At 32.8% G+C, this 22,940-nt stretch overlaps 4 protein-coding genes across 4 annotated transcripts; 2 read left to right on the top strand and 2 right to left on the bottom strand.

The window, feature by feature from the left end:
* Positions 1-171: 171 nt before the first annotated feature.
* On the bottom strand, positions 172-700 carry LOC116146215 (oleosin 1-like). The gene is made up of 2 exons (XM_031431618.1): positions 356-700; positions 172-283 (listed from the first exon to the last, which is right to left on the bottom strand). Exons 1-2 carry the CDS (start codon positions 649-651, stop codon positions 172-174), a joined length of 408 nt encoding a protein of 135 aa, XP_031287478.1. The 5' UTR covers positions 652-700.
* A 5,821-nt stretch (positions 701-6,521) lies between these two features.
* LOC116146168 (ethylene-responsive transcription factor 2-like) lies at positions 6,522-7,437 on the bottom strand. The gene has a single exon (XM_031431572.1). The coding sequence runs from the start codon at positions 7,285-7,287 to the stop codon at positions 6,685-6,687; it is 603 nt and encodes a 200-aa protein (XP_031287432.1). The 5' UTR covers positions 7,288-7,437; the 3' UTR covers positions 6,522-6,684.
* Positions 7,438-18,149: 10,712 nt separating this feature from the next.
* Positions 18,150-19,251, top strand: LOC116146190 (ethylene-responsive transcription factor ERF105-like). The gene has a single exon (XM_031431601.1). It carries the CDS (start codon positions 18,308-18,310, stop codon positions 19,091-19,093), a length of 786 nt encoding a protein of 261 aa, XP_031287461.1. The 5' UTR covers positions 18,150-18,307; the 3' UTR covers positions 19,094-19,251.
* A 2,384-nt stretch (positions 19,252-21,635) lies between these two features.
* Positions 21,636-22,634, top strand: LOC116146178 (ethylene-responsive transcription factor ERF105-like). The gene is given in 2 exon segments (XM_031431587.1): positions 21,636-22,280; positions 22,283-22,634. Coding segments are annotated over 2 exon segments (786 nt in total). The 5' UTR covers positions 21,636-21,722; the 3' UTR covers positions 22,511-22,634.
* The last annotated feature ends 306 nt before the right edge of the window (positions 22,635-22,940 follow it).

The following is a 22,940-nucleotide window of genomic DNA, read 5'->3' as shown; positions in this document are numbered from 1 at the left end:
TATAGCCATTGAAAGGGTCTTTTTCGTCATTTCTCTTTCCTATTTTTTTTCTATAAATTGGCCCTAAGTTCTCACATTTTTCTCACAACTCAAATTCTTTCATTCTCTCATATTCTCTAATCTCTAATCTCTCAATTATTCATTTATTAGTTTTTGCAATTTGCTCATATTTTAATTTTTNTAGTGCTCAACCTTGTCCTTCATTTCTCGCGCTTTACCAGCCAGTTTATTGCGTGCATAATCAAGCTGATCTGCCCCAGGTGGGTGCTTCCCAGTAACAAACCTGCGAGTTTAACGATCTTAATCAAACCATCAATTGAAGGTGAATGGCTGCTCGGTTTTGAGGTTTATATACCTGTAGATCCATGACAAAACAGTGATAGCTGCTACACCGAAACCACCGGACGCGAGGAAGCCCGTGGTCAAAAGAGCCACTGTAATGACCGCAGGGACAAGAACAGGACTGAATATGACGAAGAGTGGAGTGGCAATGGTCAGTGCAATGACGGTGCCAGCCAGAGTCAAACCGGAGAGAAGCAAAAGAGAGCCACCGGCGGTGACAGCAGTGGCGGCCTTCACAACCTGGTGGGACCGAGGCTGTTGTTGGTTGTGGTACTGTGTTTGGTGGAGCTGCTGGTAATGTTCAGCCATTGATGAAAAATCTGACGGTTACAAAGAGGTTTTGATGAATTTGAGAAAAGGAAATCGGTGATTTTGATGAGTTGAGGTTGAAAGTGGGAAAGAGTGAAGAGTTAAATAGGAGGAAGAGTGGGAGAGTGGGAGGCACGTGTTGAAGGAAAAGGAGGCACGTGTTGAAGAGGCTATCATGCAGGGGTTGCATGCAACGAAGTGGGTTATGATTTGGGCACGTTGATTTTTGTCTGAATCAGGCGGTTGGAAGGGAAGAAGGGTGGCGAGCGTTGGAGGATAACACCTATAATACATGAAGACCATCAGCTGTCTTCAACCAATTAGTGTCTCCTTCGTCTTCCTGCTTTTTAAATTAACATTAAAGGAGTAGAAAAAGCTCGAGTTATTTTCATGTTTCACTGCCGGGTGCGTGCTATTTCCTAATAAACATATATGCTTCACACGCTCCATCTATTAAATATTAAATATGTTATTTTTACAACTCAATCTCATAATCTTTTCTTATAATCCCAATATATCAACAAATTAATACTATCACTTCACTCTCACAACACTCAAGACATCAAAAGACACTATTAAACGAACGGTTGTTCTTTATGAAAGAACAATTTCCTTCGTAAAGAATGACTATTCTTTATGAAAGAACAATTATTCTTTTATAAGGAATATCTGTTTCTTAAGAAAAAACAAGCATTCTTACATAAGAAATAGGTGTTCCTTAAGGAACAATCATTCTTTCATAAGAAATAGTTGTTCCTTAAGAAACAACCATTCATTTCATAAGGAATGACTGTTTCCTTATTATAAACAGTCATTAGGAATGATTGTTCTTTATTTATGAACGGCCATTAGGAGTTGTTTTTTCTTATTTATGAACAGTAATTCATTTGGTTGTTCTAAGGAAAGGTTATTCTTTCTATGAGGAGCGACCATTCTTTCATAAGGAATGGTCAACTCAGTTGTTACGTCGAATGATTGTAAAAAAATATGTGAGAAAAGATTATTGGTGTAACATTATTCTTAGGTATATAAAGACCTATCATGAGGAGTGAAGGTGAAAATTTGGGCCGGGTTAGGCGGGTCAACCCTAACCCGGCCCGGGAAAATGAGGGTTAAGCCCAGACCGCCAAGATGGCGATCCGGGTTGACCCTAACCCGCAGTAACCCCGGCGGGCCGGGTTGCACAATGGCAACCCGCAACCCGGTGGGTTGCTATTTTGTCTCTTTTGCAAGAGACCCGGCAACCCGCGGGTTGGTTGTGTCAACCCGGCGGGTTGCCGTTACAACCCGCCAACCCGCCGGGTTGGCCGAAAAAAATAAAAAAAAATAAAAATTTTATTTTATTTTTTCAAATTATCCCTTTACCCTTGAAATATAGCCGTTTTATAGCCATTGAAAGGGTCTTTTTCGTCTTTTCTCTTTCCTATTTTTTTTCTATAAATTGGCCCTAAGTTCTCACATTTTTCTCACAACTCAAATTCTCTCATTCTCTCATATTCTCTAATCTCTAATCTCTCAATTATTCATTTATTAGTTTTTGCAATTTGCTCATATTTTAATTTTTATTAGTTTTTGCAATTTTTAATTCATATTTCCAATTTTCCAAATTCCAATTTCCATACTCCAATAAGTCTAATTTTTCTTATATTATAATTTTATTGTATCAAAATTGAATTAATATTTGAAATGTTAACAAACAAAAAAATTGAATTGAATTATTGATATTAGAAAAGTTAATTAAAAACAATTATATTTATAAATATTTATTTGAAAAGTTAAATAAAAAAAAAAAAAAGGAAAATCGGGCTAACCCGGCCCAACCCGCCACCTAACCCGGCGGGTTAGGGCTAGCGGGCCGGGCTGGGCCAGCCATTTTGGAGAAAATGGCGAGCCTAACCCGGCCTGCCTTTGTTGGCGGGCGGGTTAGGCCCGGCCCACCAAACAAAGTAACCCGCCGCGGGCCGGGCGGGTTACTTTTCCACCTTTATTGAGGAGTACTGTATTGTGTTATGAGGGAGGGCCAGCCCCTTTGTTTTGAATTGGATTGAGGCTAGGCATAAGGGAAAAAAACCCGATTACATGGGCTGAATTAATACTGGGCTGGACTTACTTATTCCTAGCCCACTATAGCTAATATGCTTCTCCAATTGATATTTTCAAAAAACAGTCTATATCAGATTATATGATTTGATAATTAATTAATTCACTATGAAAAGTCAAAATTAATTTCCTATATATGTCGATTTTCATGCTTAATTTTCAAAACTAGTCATAGGGCCCGTAAGTTGCGCAAGTATGTTTATTCAATATTTTTGAAAGAGAGTGTAAATAAATTTATTTTAACAAAATAAATAAATTAGATTACGACATAATAATTGTTACATTATACAAATTTTAATGTATATATATATATACAAAGTTGTGTTAAGATAAAATTAATAATTGTACCTACATAATTATTGATATCAATTATGGGTAGATGTCATTAAATCATTTATTCAACTTGAAAAGATCACATGAATATTATATGATCTAATTATATTTTTGGGATCATCACCTTGTACAATTGCTATTATTTTTGCAAACATACTTTTGATATTCAATGTCAGTATTTTGTAGTGAATCGTGTATGATATTTAATATCACTTGAATATTATCAAGATCAACTATTTAAACTTAAAATTTATATTGACCTTTTGCAATTTTCCGATAACTTATATTCATTTTCAAGTTGCATTGCACGGGTATGTTTATTATATTTTTGTTACATTATTAGTGGTTTTTTTGTGATTTAAATATATATTTTCTATATTGAATTGATAATTAAAAAATAAATAAATAAAATATCCATAAATTGAACTCAAAGTCCATATTATCATGGTTCTTCTCAAATATGTCACCATTTGACATCTACAATCAACGTTTAAAACTTTGTCAAGAAAAGCAAAAATTTTGCAGGATAACCCACTAGGTATTATTGATAAATCTATAAATCAATCAGAGAAAGAGAAATCTTATTGAAAAATGTGAACTTTTAAGCAAGAGACTTTTAGAGTCAAAGAAAAAAACTAATTTTGATTGTTCAGAAGAGAAAATGAATTATTTTTATTATCATTATTTTAGAAATAAAAAAAATTTAAGAATGTTGAGAAGAGAACTCTTATACAACAGTATAATCTGAAAACAATTTAATTGAAATATTGAAGAAGCCATGAAAATAAAGGCCATATGACACAAATCTATTTATTAGTTTGTAGACTAATAAAAACTTGAGGAGATTTTTTATTGTGGATAATCTTTGTTATAAGAGTCTTTAGCTTTTACGTTTCATAGATCTGTTCAGTTTGAGTTATATTAGTCAATAAGCAATAACGTCGGCCATATATATAGATGTTTTAATCTTAGGTAAGGTAAACCTAACATTTAATTTGATAACATGCATTAATTGAGTTGACATATATATAGATGTTTTAATCTTAGGTAAGGTAAACCTAACATTTAATTTGATAACATGCATTAATTGAGTTGTATTATTCAATCCGATGTTATTGCTTATTGACTAATATAATTCAAACTAAATAGGTCTATGAAACGTAAAAACTAAAGACTCTTATAACTAAGATTATCCACAGTCAAAAATCCCCTCAAGCTTTTATTAGTTTGTAGACTACTTTATTAAAAGACTAGATGCAATGGTTTGTCAAAGACTTAATGAAGCAAAAAAGCAATAGGGAGGAGAAATTTAATCATTCAAAATTGGGATGTTTTTGCTTTCTTACGCCATGGACCATCAACAACGTTTTATGCCTTTTCAGTGCATATCTTTTTAGACGTTGATAAATCAGTTTGTGGGATTTATCTTTCATGGTTTCAGTGTAGACTTGTGATCGATTTCTATGGAAATTTTTGCCAAGTTTTTTGGCTTTTTTGGTGTATGGCCAACCACTATCCTAAAATGTGTTCACTTTTTGGAAAATAAAATTGTATATTTCATTGATATTTTTAGTTGAACTTTATTCCTTTCATATTTATCAACTTTTCAATCTTTAACTAATTCTGTGTGGGAGTGGTTTGATACAAACTTTTGGATATTGCTCAAGAGACTCTGAGTTTAAATCACTCCTTGATTGCTAATAGAGGTAGTCACTCAGTTACTAATAATGGTAGTCATTGGAGCTCTTACTCAGTCAATAATTCTAGAGTCTCGGGAGATTAATATTGATATACTTGTAAATTGGTCTGAATACCCCTAGTCATTAAAAAAAAAAAAATAAACCTTTTCAATCTTTAACTTGGAAAACTCACACCTTACCCCTTCCCCTTGTAGATTTATGCTTTAATAAACAAGTCTAGATTCAAACAAGGATCCCCTTTTTGTTAGTAAAAAAGGGTTTCGAAGAGTTGGAAAATTATCTGTCTATTAAGTGTTTGTTCCACGTTTCAATTTATTGGGATAAAAGAAATACTGTACACGTTTTTGTTTCTCAAAAACACGATATCCAATGGGAAATTTGAGATTATATATGTTAATTAAAGCTTATATATATCATTGCTGGATGTTAAATTTTAATTTTTTAGGTCTAATGATAATGTTATTGCATGGTACCAAAATGGCAAAATCAGTTTGATTACAATCATATTTATAAAATTAAACATTTTGCGCCGTACAAAAATATTAATAAGAAAGTACAATTAATAAATCAATGATTTTATGTTACTTATTCAAAATCTTTAGGCTTTATTCAACAAAATTGGATACATGCATGGTGGTAGGTGGATAAAGAAATTAATGGATAATCTCTTATTTTTTTCTTGAGAAACTTTAACCAAATTAATTGTTTTTTTTAATTGAAAAGTAGCTTGCAAGCGCAGTTGACTCAGCCAATCAATAAAATATTTTATTCAAATGTTTGATTTGTAGTTCCGATCTATGCTTTAAGATTTATTCCTTTTCACAAGGTTAATTTTGATTTTTATATACATAAACTTCCAAGTGTTATGTTACCCTTTAGAAATATATTGGAGAGTTACTCAAATTTCTGATCTGATTGAGTATATTCTACATAGAAAGTGTATGCAATTATAGATCATATCTAAATTAATTCATTTAAAAATACATGGAAATCGGTTTGGTTCTACCCCAAATCTGTTCCCAACCAACTAGGTCATTATAAATTTCATGATATTGACATTCTCTTGTTCATATCCTAATCGTTCTATATTTATATAAAATCTTATGTAATATTTTAAAGTTTTATTAAAGAGTTAATCATTTTTTCTTACCCAAATGATGACTTAATGATACTTTCTCACTCACAGACTTTCAAAGTACCACTTTACTATCTAAATTTATACTCCGATAGTAAACAGAAAGCAAACTTGGTCCAGACTGTTGGGATTTTTGAAGAGGAGAGACCGATAAGTTTTTTAGTAGTGGAACATTGGATTTCAATGGTTAAGATTGATTAAAATTTGACGTAAGAGGGATGGTTGTACAAACCCTAATTGGTCGATTGTCAGCGATTAGTAGGACTGGTGGAAGTAGGTTTGAGGGGTTTTGATGAAAGATGATTAGAGAAGAAAATGATAGTGGTGTAAGGTGGCAACTATGTCAGAATTGGAAATTGAATATAAATTTAGATAGTAAAATAGTATTTTAAAAGTCTATGTATAGAAAAATGCCATTAAACCATTATTTAAGTAGGAAAAATTGTTTACTCTTTATTAAAGGGTCGTTTTCAGACATAATTAATTAATGAATTTAATGATATTTTACCTTTCTTAATTAAAGACTATATGGAAATGGAATAAAGAAAGTTAGCCAGTAGAAGAAAAGGAAAAGCATAATTTTGTTTCCACATTGGCATTATAAGGGTGGTTATGGCCAATTTCATTTGCTAATATTTTATCAAAAACAAGCTCTTTTAATTTTTATCCATAAAAATAGTAGTACATTCACACTTTGCCGACAATTACAGTGTACACCTTTTCAATTTACACAGTTAATTAACAAAACCCTATTCCAGCTCAGCATTAAGTGACCAACAATTGCTCGCCACTCGCCAGTAGGCCAATCTGAAACACAGTGAGTCCGGCTTCATTAGCCGTCAAACCTTTCCTCTTCTTACCCGAACGCTTGGCCGTCACTCTCACCGGCTCCGGCTCATTAATACCAACCCGGTGAGGAAAATTCAACAAAGCCCTTGACCCACGAATCCTATAAGCGGCTCGATCATAAGCCAAAGCCGCTTCCTCAGCCGTTTCATACGTTCCAAGCCATAGTCTGGCGCCATTCTTTGCCGGGTCTCTTATCTCCGCCGCGAATTTCCCCCACGGTCTCTGCCTCACCCCTCTGTAATGTCTCCCCTTAACAATCTTTTCCTTTTTATTAATACTTTCGCTTATGCAATTCGAAGCCGCTGGCTCCCGCTCAAGCTCGAGCTCTTCTCTGGGCTCAGCTTTTACCGTTGTCGTGGTTGCAGTAACATCTAACGGAGACCATCCAGAATTAACGGCATCACGGAGGGAGTTGTAGATGATCATGTCCTCGGAGTCGTCAACTTTTAAGGGCAAATCACCCCAGTGCTCCGTTAAGCAAGAGCTGAGATTGCTAAAGAACATAACTTGGTTGGGCATAATGGCCAGACGTTTCTTGTAAAGCTAAAGCAAAACGTGTAAAGAAGATATTTGAGAGGAATTTCTGTGGAGAAGTTCTAAACTGCGGTCTCTCTCTCTCTCTCTCTCTCTCTCTCTCACTCTATATATATATATATATATAGAAGAAGAAAGAGATTAAAGAAGTTGATTATTATAACTTGTGGAAATGGGTTTAAACTTTATAAGGAGTTGCAGTGAAAGTTGAGTTGGGCAAGTGGGCAAATGGGAGGAGCAGTTCTATCACGTGATGGAGCTAATTGAAGAGGTGAGGTCATTGTATTATGTCATTGGTGTGTCATTAGTATTTCTCAAAAGCATTATGTAAGGAACTTATTCGTTTTTCTTCTTGGTGGGGTGCGTTCGGTTGGAATCTTGGAATTGTGGACTATTTTAGCATCAATGAGCCACTTAGATGTATTTGAGGGTTCGGGCGGGGGTTCCACTCTTGGGTGAGTGAGTGAAGGTCGCAGGGGCAACACTCCATAACTCGTAGGCGGTTTAGGTCTTTTTCTTATACAACCGTTAAATGATTTATTTAAGTTATTAATTTCTTATTGAATTTGAGTTTAGAAATAAAAATCCTTATAAGATTAGGTTTTAGTCTTTTAAACCTAATATATAAATACACTTTTCTATTATAATAAGTTATAACAATCATAGAGTAAATTACTTCATTGTAAATCAGAGAGGTGAGATAGTATTGAAATGATATTGACTTTGTTAGACGTAATCTATTAATTGAATGAACTAGAGTAAAACGTACCTCTTTTTTGGTTTTATTGTTTGTGATATGTACGTTTGTTTGTCTGTTATTTTGATTTCGCATATCTCTATTGCATCTGTATTTCCGTTCAGATTCACCCCAACAAACTATATACATGGACAAAATATTCAATATTAATCATACGTATATAAAACAAATTTGGTTGGTGATAAGAATATTTTGAAACTTGTGCAAATTTTTTTATGATCCGATTTTGTTTGTATCAACTTGTTGAACATAAATTAATCCTGTTCACAGACTCAAAATTGATCTCAATTCATCAAGTTCACGGGTCAAATTAAATTATAAAAAGTTCAATTATTGGTGTTCACATTACAGACACAACATGCTTACAAATGGACAAATAATCTAATTGGATTTCACCCAAATGAATATGCTGTCAATCGTAATATGACAGTGTTGATTTGCTACAGGCCATTAATAATACATAATTCTTTTTAATTAACTATTCAGTCGGTTGCTCTTGCATCATCTTGGGAAAGTAGTAGAAATTTTATCCTCGGTTTCTTTTTCATTTTTTCATCACGCCTACTTGACAAAATATTTCCAATGAGTTGTGTAGTTTGTGGTCGTTGAGTAAGAGTTTAGCTGGCCTCTCTAATGGGGTTAGATTGAATCTTCAAGTCCAGCCAGGTCCACGACAATATAGCATTAAAATATAAGTTTTTAAAAGTAGGCGTTATTTAACTAAGTTAATACCCATCTAATGGATAAGAGAGGCTAATATTAAGTATTTGACTCAACCCTTGCCGACTAACATTAGTTATTAAATTCTAAAAGGGGGATTATCAATTAGTTGTTAAATATATGAATTATAGTAATTTTTAAGAGTAAAAAAGGGACTTTTAACATATAAACAAGGGTTAAAAAGGTGCTTATGTGTGCTTATAAAATTCAACTTTGACAAACTGTAAGGGATTGAGGGTTATATATCCAAAACCAAATGGCTTAAATTGTTAATGGTGAAAACCTCTGGGGTTAAGTAATAGTTTTTTATCTCTTTCAACTTATAACTTGTTTAATTAAGTTAATAATAAAGATTCAACGACAATATTAATATTGAAGATCTAATAAATTTCGATACAAAAAGTCTTATCTAGACTCAATTCTTCTTAACATCTGAAAATCTCAACCAAAGCTTTGCATTAATGGTTGTGGTTCCTTTGAAATGACAACCAACATGAACTTATTTTCCAACTGTTATGTGAATTTTTGTATAAAAGAGAGACCAATTGGAGTAACAAGAATTGTCGTAGAGAAATCTATCAATTAAAAGTCAACAAATTAAAATAAAATGAAAATTCGTACCATATCACCATTATTAAGTTAAAGTTGCGTGTGGGTTCATCAATTACAATTTTTCAAACTACTGTTTTGAAAAATGATCTAGGGATGTTTGTCTGAGCTTATACGCTGGTCAAACTAGCTTATAAACTCTAAAATTAAGTTGACGTATTTGTTTATAACTTTTTTGAGCTTATAAGTTGAACTTATAAGCAAAAAAAAAAAATAAGTTAGGGGGAGGTACCTTTTTTTTTTTTTTTTTGACTTATAAACACTCTGATTATAAGCTAGTTTGATCAAGTATATTACCACATTATCCTTATTTAATATAGTACATTTTTTAGTCATTTTATAATAAAATGTACTTATAAGTCACATTTTATCAAACACGTTAATTACTTATCAATCACTTATAAGTACTTATAAATAATAGTTAATAAGCATTTGTCACTTATAAGCTAATTTTTATAAGCTCAGATAAACACCTACTCAAACTGGAGGATTATCAATTATGGTCCCTAAACTATTAACTATCATTTTCGCGAAATAATTGAGCTAACTCATAAAAAAATGGAAGGTTCATAAACAGGGACGGAGCTATATCCACAAAAATTTTCAGAATTCGTACAGAAATATATATTTCATCCTTATAGATTAAGTTTACCCTTTGTCCCCCTTCATTTGTTAAACTTCACACTTTGTCCCCTAAACTTTCTAAATTCATTGTTTATACTCTAACCTAACTCAATCGCAATACATTACGCTTTAACCCCCAAAAATCAACTTATTAGCTCCACCCTTTGTTCGTCAATTATAGTCCTCTAACTATTAATTATCATTTCAAGAAATGATCGGCGAACCATAGTTATTGTTGGAGTCTCACACCGACTAAACATGCTAAAGCTTACTAGAGGAGGTAATTCTCCCATTCAATAAAGTCTTATTAGGTGAAAAGTCAAACCCAACTCAAATTCTATCATGATATCAGGGTTAAACCTAGTGAAGCTGAGTACTTGACCAGCGAGTAAAGAGTTAAAACTAGCTACTACCTCCATCAATAGGCATGACCCAACATATGGATTTGACAGTGAGGAGGAGTGTTGAAGTTTCACATTAACTAGACATATTTAAGCCTATTAGAGAATGTAATCATTTCCTTCAATAAGATCTTATTAGGTAAGAAATGAGACTCACATCAAGAAAGCAATAACAATTAATTAACGACATCTTAAAGATTCCGCAACCATGGGCCTGGCCATGGTTTCTTGGCAAAACTTGTTTAAGTCAATACGCATGATAGATGGAGTAAACATGAAAATTGATGCTTGATGGATTGGTCCCGTTGCCTTTCTTTTTGTTACGATTTTCTATGAAAAACGAAGGCCAATTTTTAAGGAGGAAGTGTAACACATGTTTGATGGAAACACGTGTTCCACATATAACCACATTTGATAGGTTTATGATAAAGCTTAATTTAATGGTCATATTCACCTTATCTCATAAGTATTTTTTACTTGGTTTGGCAACAAGAGATTGGTTCGATTGTTGATATAAAGTATCGATTTGACAATTGAAATAAAGTAAGGAAAAGTAAAGAGAATTAATTTATCGATAAATTTTAGAAGAACACGTTCTCCTACATTATTAATTAGTTGTACAATGTTATTCAACATTTCTATTTCAACCATACTATACTTACTCACCATCTTACTAACCATCTTACTATCCTTTGTAAATATAACGCATAGTACTGATACTATACGCATAGTACGGGTACCATGTAAAATTTTAACAAAGGTTGTAAGGAGGTTAGTACAAGTCGTGAGTAAACAAAGTGTTTTTCTTTCTATTTTGTACCCGGAATTCCATTAAATCCACTGGGCTGTTGCGATTTCTCGCATCAATGATAAGTATGCGAGCCTTCAAGAAACTTCACACAAGTATTTATGAGAAATCGAGAATATGACGCTGAACTAATGAGAAAAAATTAATAATGCAAGTAAATAAACAAAGAATAAAAAATAAATTTTTTTTTTTTAAAGTGAGTTGAATGTAAAATACAAATCTTAAGCCCACTATTATTTTATTACTTTTATTGCTTTTTTTGTTTTTGTGTGTGTACAAAGTTGTTTGCACTCAAATAAGGCAATTGCTTTTAGCTATTGAGAAAAATGAAATTTTCAAAACCTTTTTTGGGAGGCAAACTTATTCATGAAGTAACCTCCTTATGACATGACATGTGACCTAGCAAACCGCTCTTCATGGAGACTTAATGGCAAAACAACCCTCTCATAAGATGACATATGACCTAAATGATAACTCAATCCTAAACCTTATTGACCTAGCAATCACCCACCTGTACCTACGGGTAAACGGATACCCGTATTTAACGAGCGAGTACGTGTAACACATAAGTCGACCTGTGAAAATTTGACTCGTACCCGGCCCGCCCGTGATATTTGTTGGTGGACCGGGTAATACCAGCGGGTACCCGTGAACCCACAATTTGAAATTAAAAAAAATAAAATAAAATATTCTAAAAAGTAAAAACTAAAGAAAACAAAACCAAAACCCTAATCTAAGTGAAAACTTATCACTGAAAAAAGACAAAAAACGCAGTTCCACTCCTCTCACAGCAGCTCCACTTCTCTCACAGCAGCTCCACTCCCTTACTCTCTCACTTCTCTCACGGCAGCAAGTCAACAACCCTCATCTCAGTCAACTCTCTTCTCTCACGGCAGCAGCAGCATGGCAGTAGCAATTTGAATACAGAAAAACAGTGAAAAATAACAAAAATATGGAAAATACAAAAAATGTCATTTTCCACGGGTGACCCGTACCCGCGCGGGCGGGTACGGGTCATGTATATATCGATCCGTTAGTAAATTTTACCTGCGAACCCATACTTGTTTCACCTGGGACCCGTCGCTACCCGATCCATACTTGCCCGTTTGCCAAGCCTACTTACTATTGAAGCAACCTATGACAGTCTTACAAATAAAGTAATCCCTTTACTGTATGACATAAGATCTAGACAAATACATAACCATAGGACACATGGCAAGAGCTCATACTCTAGTAGCATAGTCATAGGACTGTTAGGACACGTGACATAAATTCGTGCCTCTTGAACTTACTATATAACACACTGCCTCTTTGGAATTTACCTTTTTTTCTTTTTCTTTTTTATGTGAATCAATTCAGAGTCCACTTATATCTACAATGCCATCATCAATGTTTCACCAATAAACTAAGATTTTATTTGCAAGATTTTTTGGAATTTGAAACAAACAATTAAAAATTATTAACATTAAGATAACTCTCTTACAGTGCCCCACCAAATTAGAATTGTATAGGTTGAAGCAATTTTATTTAAACAAAAGCATACATCAACTTTCATATATTATATATAAAAGGACGAATTAATGAAAAGAACCTTATGATACGTTTTCTTTTCTTTAATAATGGTATCCAATGCTCCATGATCTCAGCTGATGTAATGAGTTCCTTCTTCTTCTTCTTCTTCTTTTTAGTTTATTTTTTGAAAAATAGAGGTTCATGGCCATTGAGACTTGAGAGTATATTTAAAGAATAATATCTATAAAATGATAATTATATATATTATAATATAATAAATAAACTGCAATGCTTTTTAATAATTATTAGTCAAACATTTTAAAACAAAAAATAAATTACTTTAAGACCCCTTAGATAATATAAATCATCTATAAACTCTACTAATATTTGGTAAAATCATAACTTATCTCTTTAAATTGACGGTCAAAATTAATATGTCATAAATTGACGCATTAATTCACCCCTTAACCTTGTTATAAGCTTCCATTAAGGTTTTAACTAAAGCCTTTCTCTAATGTTAACCATCGAAGCTTTGGGATTGATCGATGATTCGTTGATCATTTTATTCCTTATTTCCTCATGTTAGAGCTAAAGAGATTAAAGCTTCAATAAACTCAAGAGCTGAATCAGCTGAGCTTAATACATTAGTTGACTCCCTCCATACTCTCTTTTCATACATTTTCCTTAATTGATTCTATCTAAATTAACCGGGTTGAAACTTTAATTTAAACCTTTTTGATGTGATTCCAGTTAATTTTTGACCTTACATGACTAATTACCTTTGATAATTTTGATTATTATTTGACAACAACAAAGGTGGTGAGAATATGGATTATTTTATGAAGGGGGAACTTGGTTTGGCCCACTCGAAAAGTTTCAAAATAACAGTTTTCCACTCATTCATCCAATTTTTCCGTTATTTTTAACTGTAGAATGATGAAACAATAATTTCAAAAAAGAAAAAATTAAAAGAATAGTTTTGTCATTTTGCCCCTATATAAAGTTGAAAAACAAAAAACATAATTTTTTTTTCTTCTCTTTCTCTTTTCTTCTTTCTTCTTTCTTCTTTCTCCTTCTTCTCACACTATTTCTGGACGGGGATTTTTCAGCATGGGCCATTCAATTTCAATACCTTTCTTCTTTTGCCAATCAAGAAGAAACAAAGTTTCTCTCACACAATTGAATTTGATTGTGTATATTGCAAAATCTTGTAATAGAATTAAGAGCTTCGATTCTAGGTTCCATAGATGACTCAACCTACAAGATCTTTGAAAATGCAATTCATTATCAAAGACATGACAGTGGCATTACAATGATCCCACTTTTGAGCCTTAATCAGATCAAGAGGTAACAAGAGTACTGTTTCGTCAATAAACCCTAACTTGTTTTTCACAAGGAGTGTGATTTTCATCGTTCGACTCCTAAGATTGTAATTGTCACTGCCTATTAAAACTTGGCTAATGATTTGGCTCCCCAACTTGTCGAAAATTGAACCCAAGATCAATATTCTAATATCATGTTAGAAGCTGCGAGACTACAACTATTTAAATTCTCTTAAATAACTAATTACAATATCTAATCCAATTACAATATGACACTTGGACTAAGACAAGCAATAGAATAATGTCGCAGCAACCAAAGCTAATAGTCTTGCTAATATTTTATGAATAATACTTTGCATACTAACGGATTTTACTAACTAGTGTACTAACCTTTATTAAAATCCCACCTAGTACCCGTACTATGCGTATGGTATTCGTACTATGCTTTAAGTTAGTATACTAGTTAGTAAAATCCATTAGCACCCATAACATTACCCATATTTTATAAAACCAAATAGGAGATAATAGATGATAACCTTAAAATTTATGCATCGCCATTTCTAAAGTTTTTAAAAAATAAAAAAATAGACAGTTTGAAACCTTATTGGTAGGAGATCTTAGAGTACTCGCAAAAAAAAAAACAAAACGCAAATAGCTATCTATCCTAGTTCAACTAATCCTTAAAAAATACCAATGAAATTATCCTATTTTGGGTAATAAGTATTTTGTTATTCTTGTTTAATGTCATATGTTAAACCAACGAGTACTTATAAAAAAAAGATAGAAGATTCTGAGCTATAAGAATCAACTTGTGTGAGATGAAATTTATGATTTGGAATATAATAAAAAATAATAATAAAAGGGTCAAGTATTAGCTAATTCGTGGTCAATATTCAAAGGTTGTGATGGAACAGTTGCTCCATCTGTTTGACACGAATGTCAGATTCTGTGATTCAGTATTCTTTTGTCAACAAAGTGGCGTGCAGTAATTAATATATGTCATATAATTCATCCATGCTTGAACTACTCTATTCAACTGTCAACAAATACCGCACTTCTAAATGACAATTAATTAATTGAAAAGTTAATTTATATATACAAATATACAATTACAAAACACCATGTGATTAAATTGATGTCTCTTTCTTAATTTCTCTTTGCGTAAGACGAAAGTAATATCTGCAGGTGAGATCATTTTTCCTTCTTATTGCTTCCCGTTGAAATTGCATCTTATTTTTAGTTTGTTTCGTGAGACTTCAAACAACCTAGCTTAAAACAACAGTATGTAATTATCAACCTTGACATTTCTTTTTCTTTGTTTATTAGTATTTTAATAGTTTACAATATTTTGAAGTTTATTTATCATTATATAGCTTTCTACGATTACCGATAGATAAGAAACAAAAGTATATAACATTAATAAATATGGTAGGAAAGTTATAATATACTCGTCACCAATGTTCTGAAAACCGGACCGGACAATGACCCGTTCAAGGGTCCGGTTTCCGGTTTAACCAGTTGGATCGGTCGGTTGGACTGTAATTTGTAAAATTCTTTTAGTCCTTAAAGATTTGAAATTCATCAAAAACACCCCTTAATACTCCCTTAAGGTTTGAAATCTATCTAAAACACCCCTGTCACACGAAGATTCTGGTGAATGGTGGCGACAACGACGATCGACGGCCAATCGAAGCTGGAATCTTGGGGCTTTTGATATGTAGGTTCTAGCGACTCTGATGGTGGTGCTAGGGAGTTCCATCGGTGTCGGAACTCGCCGGAATCAACAAAAGAAATTTGACGTCGCGTGAACTTTAGGTGGACGGCGATCGACGTAGGCTGGGCAATGACAACTAAAAATGGATGGGTTTGGTCGTGGAGATGCCGTCCGTCGAATGGGGGTGTTTTCTCCATCGAAAGATTCCGGAATCCGGCAGGGTTTAGCTGCGATTGGACCGCGATTCAGCACTATTTCGGCAGTCCAATCGCGGTCCAATCCGGTTTAAATCAAAATAGTAGGTTTTTATATATACCGGTCTGGATTTGCCGCCGGTTGCCGGTCGAACTGGTCCGATCGGACGGTCCGGTTTGGTTTTCAGAACATTGCTCGTCACTACATATTTATAGACACTCAACAGTTTTTTTTTTTTTTATTTGGGTGACTAGGGATGTCCGAACCAGTTTATGCTTATCTCAACAAATCTCCTAGGACCCTGAAGTTGATAGCCGAGTAAATCTCCTCAATGGTCAACTCTATTAATAACTCAAATAGATCGAACTTAAGACCCTTTAAGTAATATACACAAGAGTCTTAATTGACTGCTGGTCACCCAGTGGTGGTTTTCTTTCTTTCTTTCCAACGCTTACAAATAAAATTAACAACTTAAAAAAAAAAAATTATCTTCAATATTTTTAGTTGTAAAAACAATTTTATGATATGGGTTGTTGGATATTTAAATTTAAGATACGACAAATAAAAGAAGTCTCAAACCAAATGTAGTATGGTCTATGGGGCGTTCGACAGCAGTTACATAGCTATCTCCATCAGCTAATGAATAATTTTCTTCTTTCTTTAGTTTCTTGATGAAACATCTAACCTAATTGGTCAACTAAGCCAATAAACAGCAGCTATCAATCAAAATAAAATGGCGCTATTGTAAAAGATGACCAGATTCATGATATTTGTTTCTTTACTTAGCTGGTTTCTGCCTAGCGGATATAGCAAGTTGATAAAAGAGACTTGAACCTTGCAACTTGTTGGAACAAGGCACATACACAGCAGGTTCTTCGGATTAAATTATATTTATTTAAATTCTAAAACATTAAATTCAAAATTCAAATCCACATGATTAATAGTCAAAGACAAAATCAATGTTTTAGTTTTACCGGGGTCCTCAGTATTTTTTAGTTTTGTTGTTTTGAATGAAGCAGGGTCCTTCGTTGAAAATTATAAAATGTAACTTGATAATGACACAATTCATGCCTTTTTTTTCTTCTCTAAATTGGACTAGCACAGAAGGTAAAAATGCATGCATCAAAAAATATTTTTAGAAAAAACGTGTAAAATGAGACATATTATGAACCTTTTACCGACGTTTTGCATTTCATGTTAGGGTATAGTCGAACACAATTTTGACTGAGAAGACGCTAAAGTATTCAATTCAACAATCATAGAGTAAAAATTTCTTCTTTATATATAACTCAATTATGTTTGTCTTACTAGTGGATGTATTATAAATTTAGGATAAGGAGTTGTAATGTCATGGTTGGTGGTGCCACCAACATCCAACATGCCCCGACTGGTCTGTAATATTTGATGTCCCAACCGGTTACTTGCAAGCCACAAGACACAACCATCACTTCTGCTTTGTGCTTTTTCACTTGTTGTCGGTAGTTTATCAGAATTATCGAAATTGGCTCCTTTTCCAGCCTCGTTAGGAAATATATTACAAAAAGATATAAATAAGATTAGCATATAGATTATCAATAATATTAGTTGTATAAACAAATCTTACAAAGATTTGTGTACAAACTAATATGATATAAAATGAATAAAAAAGTAAATATAAAAAGTCAAATTTATCATATTCATTCTTCTATTTATTTTGTGTCACATCAATTTATACATAAATTTTTGTAAGACTTGTTTGTATATTCATAGATTATATATACTTAATTACATAAATGATATTATTATATTTATTAACAGCATTCCTCAAGAGCCAAAAGCTAATTAATGCACGTGGTCAAATAATAGAACCTATAAAATCTCTCAACTGAATATCAAATGTTTGAAAATTGTATAGGAAATACATATACTAAATAATATCTCAAAATAGAATGATGTCCTTTAAAAATTAAAATTTAAAGATAAACCTTTAAGTCACTTTTGAAGTTTGAACGTGCTATTAGTTTATATAGCGGAAAGTCAAATTTACCAGAAGTCATTTAGTGCACGGGTTTAACCGGAACCAGCCTGGAAACTCTCCATGGAAAAACATACAAACCCCACAATCATTAAAAACTTCAAAAAACGACAAAACTTCAAACATAAAACCACTTTGAGTATGCCTGAATGATCTCAAACGATGCTTCCAGGATCTAACATCGAACCTCCAGTGAAACTCCCCAGATCTCCTTCAAATTCTTCTCTTTATAAACAAATCCCACACTCCTCATTTCCACTCAAGCTTCTCCTCTTCATTAATTCTCATCTATCAAACTTAAATTTCCAACTTATTGATCTCCTCTTCAGATGGCCTATCAAGACGAAGCTTTTACCTTAGAATCTATCAACCAGTACCTCCTCAATGATTGTAGTACTTCCATGGAATCCTTCATCACAAATTTCAATTTTCACACTTCATCCATCAACCAACAACCCCAACAACAAGAACTCAAACAAATCAATTCTCAGAACCATCCAACCCTTGTAAAATCATCAAGTACTTTAAGCCAGAGAAAACCATCTATAAACGTGACGATTCCTCCAGCAACAAGCTTTACTTCGACCTCCAACAATCACTCAGTTGTGAAAACAGAAGCTGAGAAGGAAAAGCACTACAGAGGAGTAAGGAGAAGACCATGGGGAAAATATGCTGCGGAAATCCGTGACCCAAATAGAAAAGGGAGTCGGGTCTGGTTAGGAACCTTTGAAACCGCCATTGAAGCTGCCAAAGCTTATGATAACGCAGCGTTTAAGCTACGTGGAAGCAAAGCGATCTTGAACTTTCCACTTGAGATTGGGAATTCAAGTTCAATTTCGAGTTCCGTGGAGTCTAAATTACAAGCGAATTGCGGGAAAAAGAGGAAGAGTGAAGAGGCAGAGAGTAGTATGGAGAGAAAAGTCGTGAAGAAGGAGGAAGAATTCGAGGAAACGGTGGCGGCGGAGACTATAACCACTGGGGATCATCCTTTGACGCCGTCAAGTTGGAAGGGGTTCTGGGACGTTGGTAACGGGAACGGGGTTTTCAGTGTGCCACCGTTATCTCCGTTATCTCCGCATCCTTGTATGGGATACTCTCAGCTTCCCGTTATGTAACGAACGTTAATTGGATCTATACTAAATTTTGAAATATCGGACGGCTGAGAAATATATATGTACATACTAAGTAGCGATGAGAGTGCAATAGGGAACTAATTAAGTTTAGATGTTATATGTTTGAAGATTAGTTTGAATTTATTCGTTCTTTTCTTAAATTGTGTTTTATTTCATTGATCTAGATATTAACGCTACATATTTTTACTCTAATGATGAGATCATGAGCAAACCCAATACGATATTTAATCCTAAATACATGGTTCAATAATAATGAATAAATTTTTATTATCACTTGTATAAGGCTATAAATAAAATTATGAAAGCATGAGATGGGAAGATTTGCCTAGTAGAAAAGACAACTAAAAAATTAAGTTTCTCTTCAAAATACAAGTAAATTTACGAAAATAGAATTTTGATTAAATATTTTTACTTGTAAAAATATAAAAATGTTTTATTATCATATAAAAGATCTGTTAAGATATTTTTTCTTACACAGAAGGTAAAAAGTCAATAGCGGTGTAAGAATACTATAATACTTAACAATAATTGCATAATTAATTATTTTATTATTAATGTTATCATAAAAACTCTATCCTTATATATGGTTTGACTAAAAATTTATGTAAATAGATGATAATGAATATGGAGATGTTTATTCATGTTAACTAAAATTTATAAAAGAAATTAAAATTGATATATAATGTTTAATGAAGTAAAAGATAAACCCACATATTTATTGTTTGATAAACTCACATATTAAACATAATATAACATTTTGATAAATACTGTATATCATAAAAAAGACGCAAATAAAATGTGCACCAAAAAAGTTTCTCTTTCCCTAAAGATTTTAATTAATTTATGATGTTATCTTATTTGTACTTACCATAATTAAGTGTAATATTATATAGGGAGAACGACAATTTCCCACCTAAGGTTTGGCGAAATAACACTTTCCCACCTTTCAAGTTTCAAATGACACTTTCCTACATTTCGTTAGATTCTGTTATATTTTTCGTTAATATTTTACTGAAAAAATAAAAATATCTTTAAATATCTAACTTTATAAATTTTTTATAAGCCAAAAAGTTAAATATTAAAAAGTCAGAAAAGAAAAAATAAATTAAAAGTAATGTTATGGAATTGTTTAAAGTTAAATTAACTTAATATTTATTTATTTATAATGTCATCAATATCCCATTACTGTTATTCAATAATCTACTAAATTTATAATGTTTTTCATGATACATAAAATGTTATTTATTTTTACTAATTAACATAGAAAATCAATATTCTTAATTAATTAAATAAACAAAGGAAGAAAGATATCTTTATACAGTAAAACATCTTTATGATAATACTTTATATAAGAATAACCTCCATGTAGTCATAAAAACTTTCGGTCCCAACTTGGACTAGTTATAAATAAGAATAAATTTCTCATTGTAATAAGTTATAATTTTTCTAGATCTCGTCTTAAAGAACTTGCCTCTATATAGTAATACTTATATGCATATTGCAAAAAATATATGCTATATTACAATAAAAGTTTAAGATGAAATAAAATATTTATCTAAAATTGTTTAGGACAATAATTTATGCTTTAAAGTTGTTACTACATCATTTATCTTGTGGGTACATAATAAGCCATTAGCATGGACACTTTCTTGTTGAAATCAAACTATTTCTAACTCTCAAGCATGTTTAGAGCTTTTTGGCATAAAATTTTTCGTATTTCCGTACTATCATTCTCAATATTATCTCATTCATCTTCTTGTCTAATTCCAATAATGATTTCTTTTTCAGTTAAAACATACACGACTAGTTGCTCATTTGGATTATTGAGAAAGACATTAATATCTATTTGATTAGTGCAGTGAAATTGTCAAATCTGATCACTTAATTTTACAGTGACTCTTTAATATCCATTTCCGTGCTATCCTAATACTACCAAAACAATGAATTGAAATCCTAATACTACTAAAACATGAATTATAAAATAAGAAATAAAAAAAATAATTCTTGTAACTACGCCTCTATTAAGTTATAACCTCCTTATAGAAATAAATTTAATCGATTCCAACATTACGACTATAAAGAAGTTCGATTGTATTTGAACTAAAAAATAATTGAGTAAAAACTTTAAATTAACTAAATTTTAATTTATAATAAATTATTTAAAAATATTTTCATCTTTTTAGTGAAATATTAATAAAAAAACACTAACAAGAAAGTTACAGATGTAAGAAATTATCATTTTAAAACTTGACATGTGGGAATGTGTACTTTCGCCAAAGCTTGGGTGGGAAAATGCCGTTCTCCCTATAAAATATTTACAATGATGAAATGCATCATCTTGTGTCACTTAATTAAAATTCAAATCTTTTATTTGTACAGGCTACAGATGTTTGGCCCTACCCTGGAAACAGAATCCTATCAAAACGCAAGGAAAGGACCCACCATTTCAACATTTATTAAATGATGCTTCCAGTTCTATACTTCTATCCAAGATCCTCAACTGTTAACCCCCCAATTTAATGCCCAAGTAATTACTTTCCTTTAAATACTCAATCTACACATCGCTCTTTTCCACTCAAATCTTCTTCTCTTTCAATTCTCACTCTCTGAAATGGCAACTCCAGATGAAGCTTCAACATTAGAACTCATCAGCCAGTATCTCCTCACTGACTGCTCTTCTATAGACAATTTCATCACCAGTCTCAATCTTTACAACACATCCCCTCAATTCGATTACTTGGAACCAAAAAAGGAGCCGGAACTCGAACAAATCCATACCCACAAACCGCAAGCGCAAACACAAAACCAAAATGCTCTGAAATCTTCAACTACACTAAGTCAGCGCAAACCGTCTCTAAACGTGACAATACCTCCAGCGGCAAACTTCAAAACCAACTCCAACCTTAACCCAGTTGTGAAGACGGAAACAGAAGCTGAAGAAAAGCACTACAGAGGAGTAAGGAGACGGCCATGGGGAAAATACGCGGCAGAGATCCGTGACCCAAATAGAAAAGGGGTTCGGGTCTGGTTGGGAACGTTTGACACTGCTATTGAAGCTGCAAAAGCTTATGATAACGCTGCGTTTAAGTTCCGAGGAAGCAAGGCGATCTTGAACTTTCCTCTTGAGATTGGAAGTTCAAACTTTGGGGAATCTGAAATAGAAGTCAGTTTGGAAAGAAGAGGAAAAATGAAGAAACACAGTGTGTGGAGAGCAAGGTCGTGAAGAAGGAGGTGGCTGAAGAGACGGTGACGGAGACCGTTAGTGCGGGGGTTTGTCCGTTGACGCCATCAAGTTGGACGGAGGTTTGGGATGCTGGAGAGGGCATATTTGGTATGCCTTTGTTATCTCCGTTATCACCGCATCCTTCTATAGGACACTCTTGGCTGACGGTTATGTAACGGAGGCGTTACAGTCGGTTGGGTGTTTAGTTGAATATAATAAAATAAAATAAAATAGTGTGATTTGTAGAATTTTATATGTATATAAAGAAATATATTAGGTGCAACTGCAAAGTTGCGATAAGTTTGAAAACTTGTTAATTTATTACATTAATTGGTTCATTTGTTAATTAATATGCTGTTTTTAGTCTTATTCATATTTTTATATCTGGATTTTGGAAGTATTTGATGAATTACTAAAGAATCTATTGTAAATTATTGATAATAAAAAAAAAAAAAAAAAAAACAACTGCTAGTCTAATGTTTAAAAGTAAATTAAATTTAACTGATCATGGATCATTGTCCATCGGAACTTAAAATGGCCATTTGTATAAAGTTAATAAAACTACATAGTACATTCACAGACAAAATGGTCAAATTCATTGAAAGA

This window comes from Pistacia vera, unplaced genomic scaffold (assembly GCF_008641045.1).
Source record: "Pistacia vera cultivar Batoury unplaced genomic scaffold, PisVer_v2 Contig474, whole genome shotgun sequence".
NCBI classification, from domain to species: Eukaryota; Viridiplantae; Streptophyta; class Magnoliopsida; order Sapindales; family Anacardiaceae; genus Pistacia; species Pistacia vera.
Note: the sequence above shows the minus strand (reverse complement) of the source record. Positions and strands in the feature narration are given on the sequence as shown.

Bases quoted from the DNA above. Each gene is read 5' to 3' on its own strand.
- LOC116146190 (XM_031431601.1), top strand. From the start codon at position 18,308: ATGGCCTATCAAGACGAAGCTTTTACCTTAGAATCTATCAACCAGTAC.
- LOC116146168 (XM_031431572.1), bottom strand. From the start codon at position 7,287: ATGCCCAACCAAGTTATGTTCTTTAGCAATCTCAGCTCTTGCTTAACG.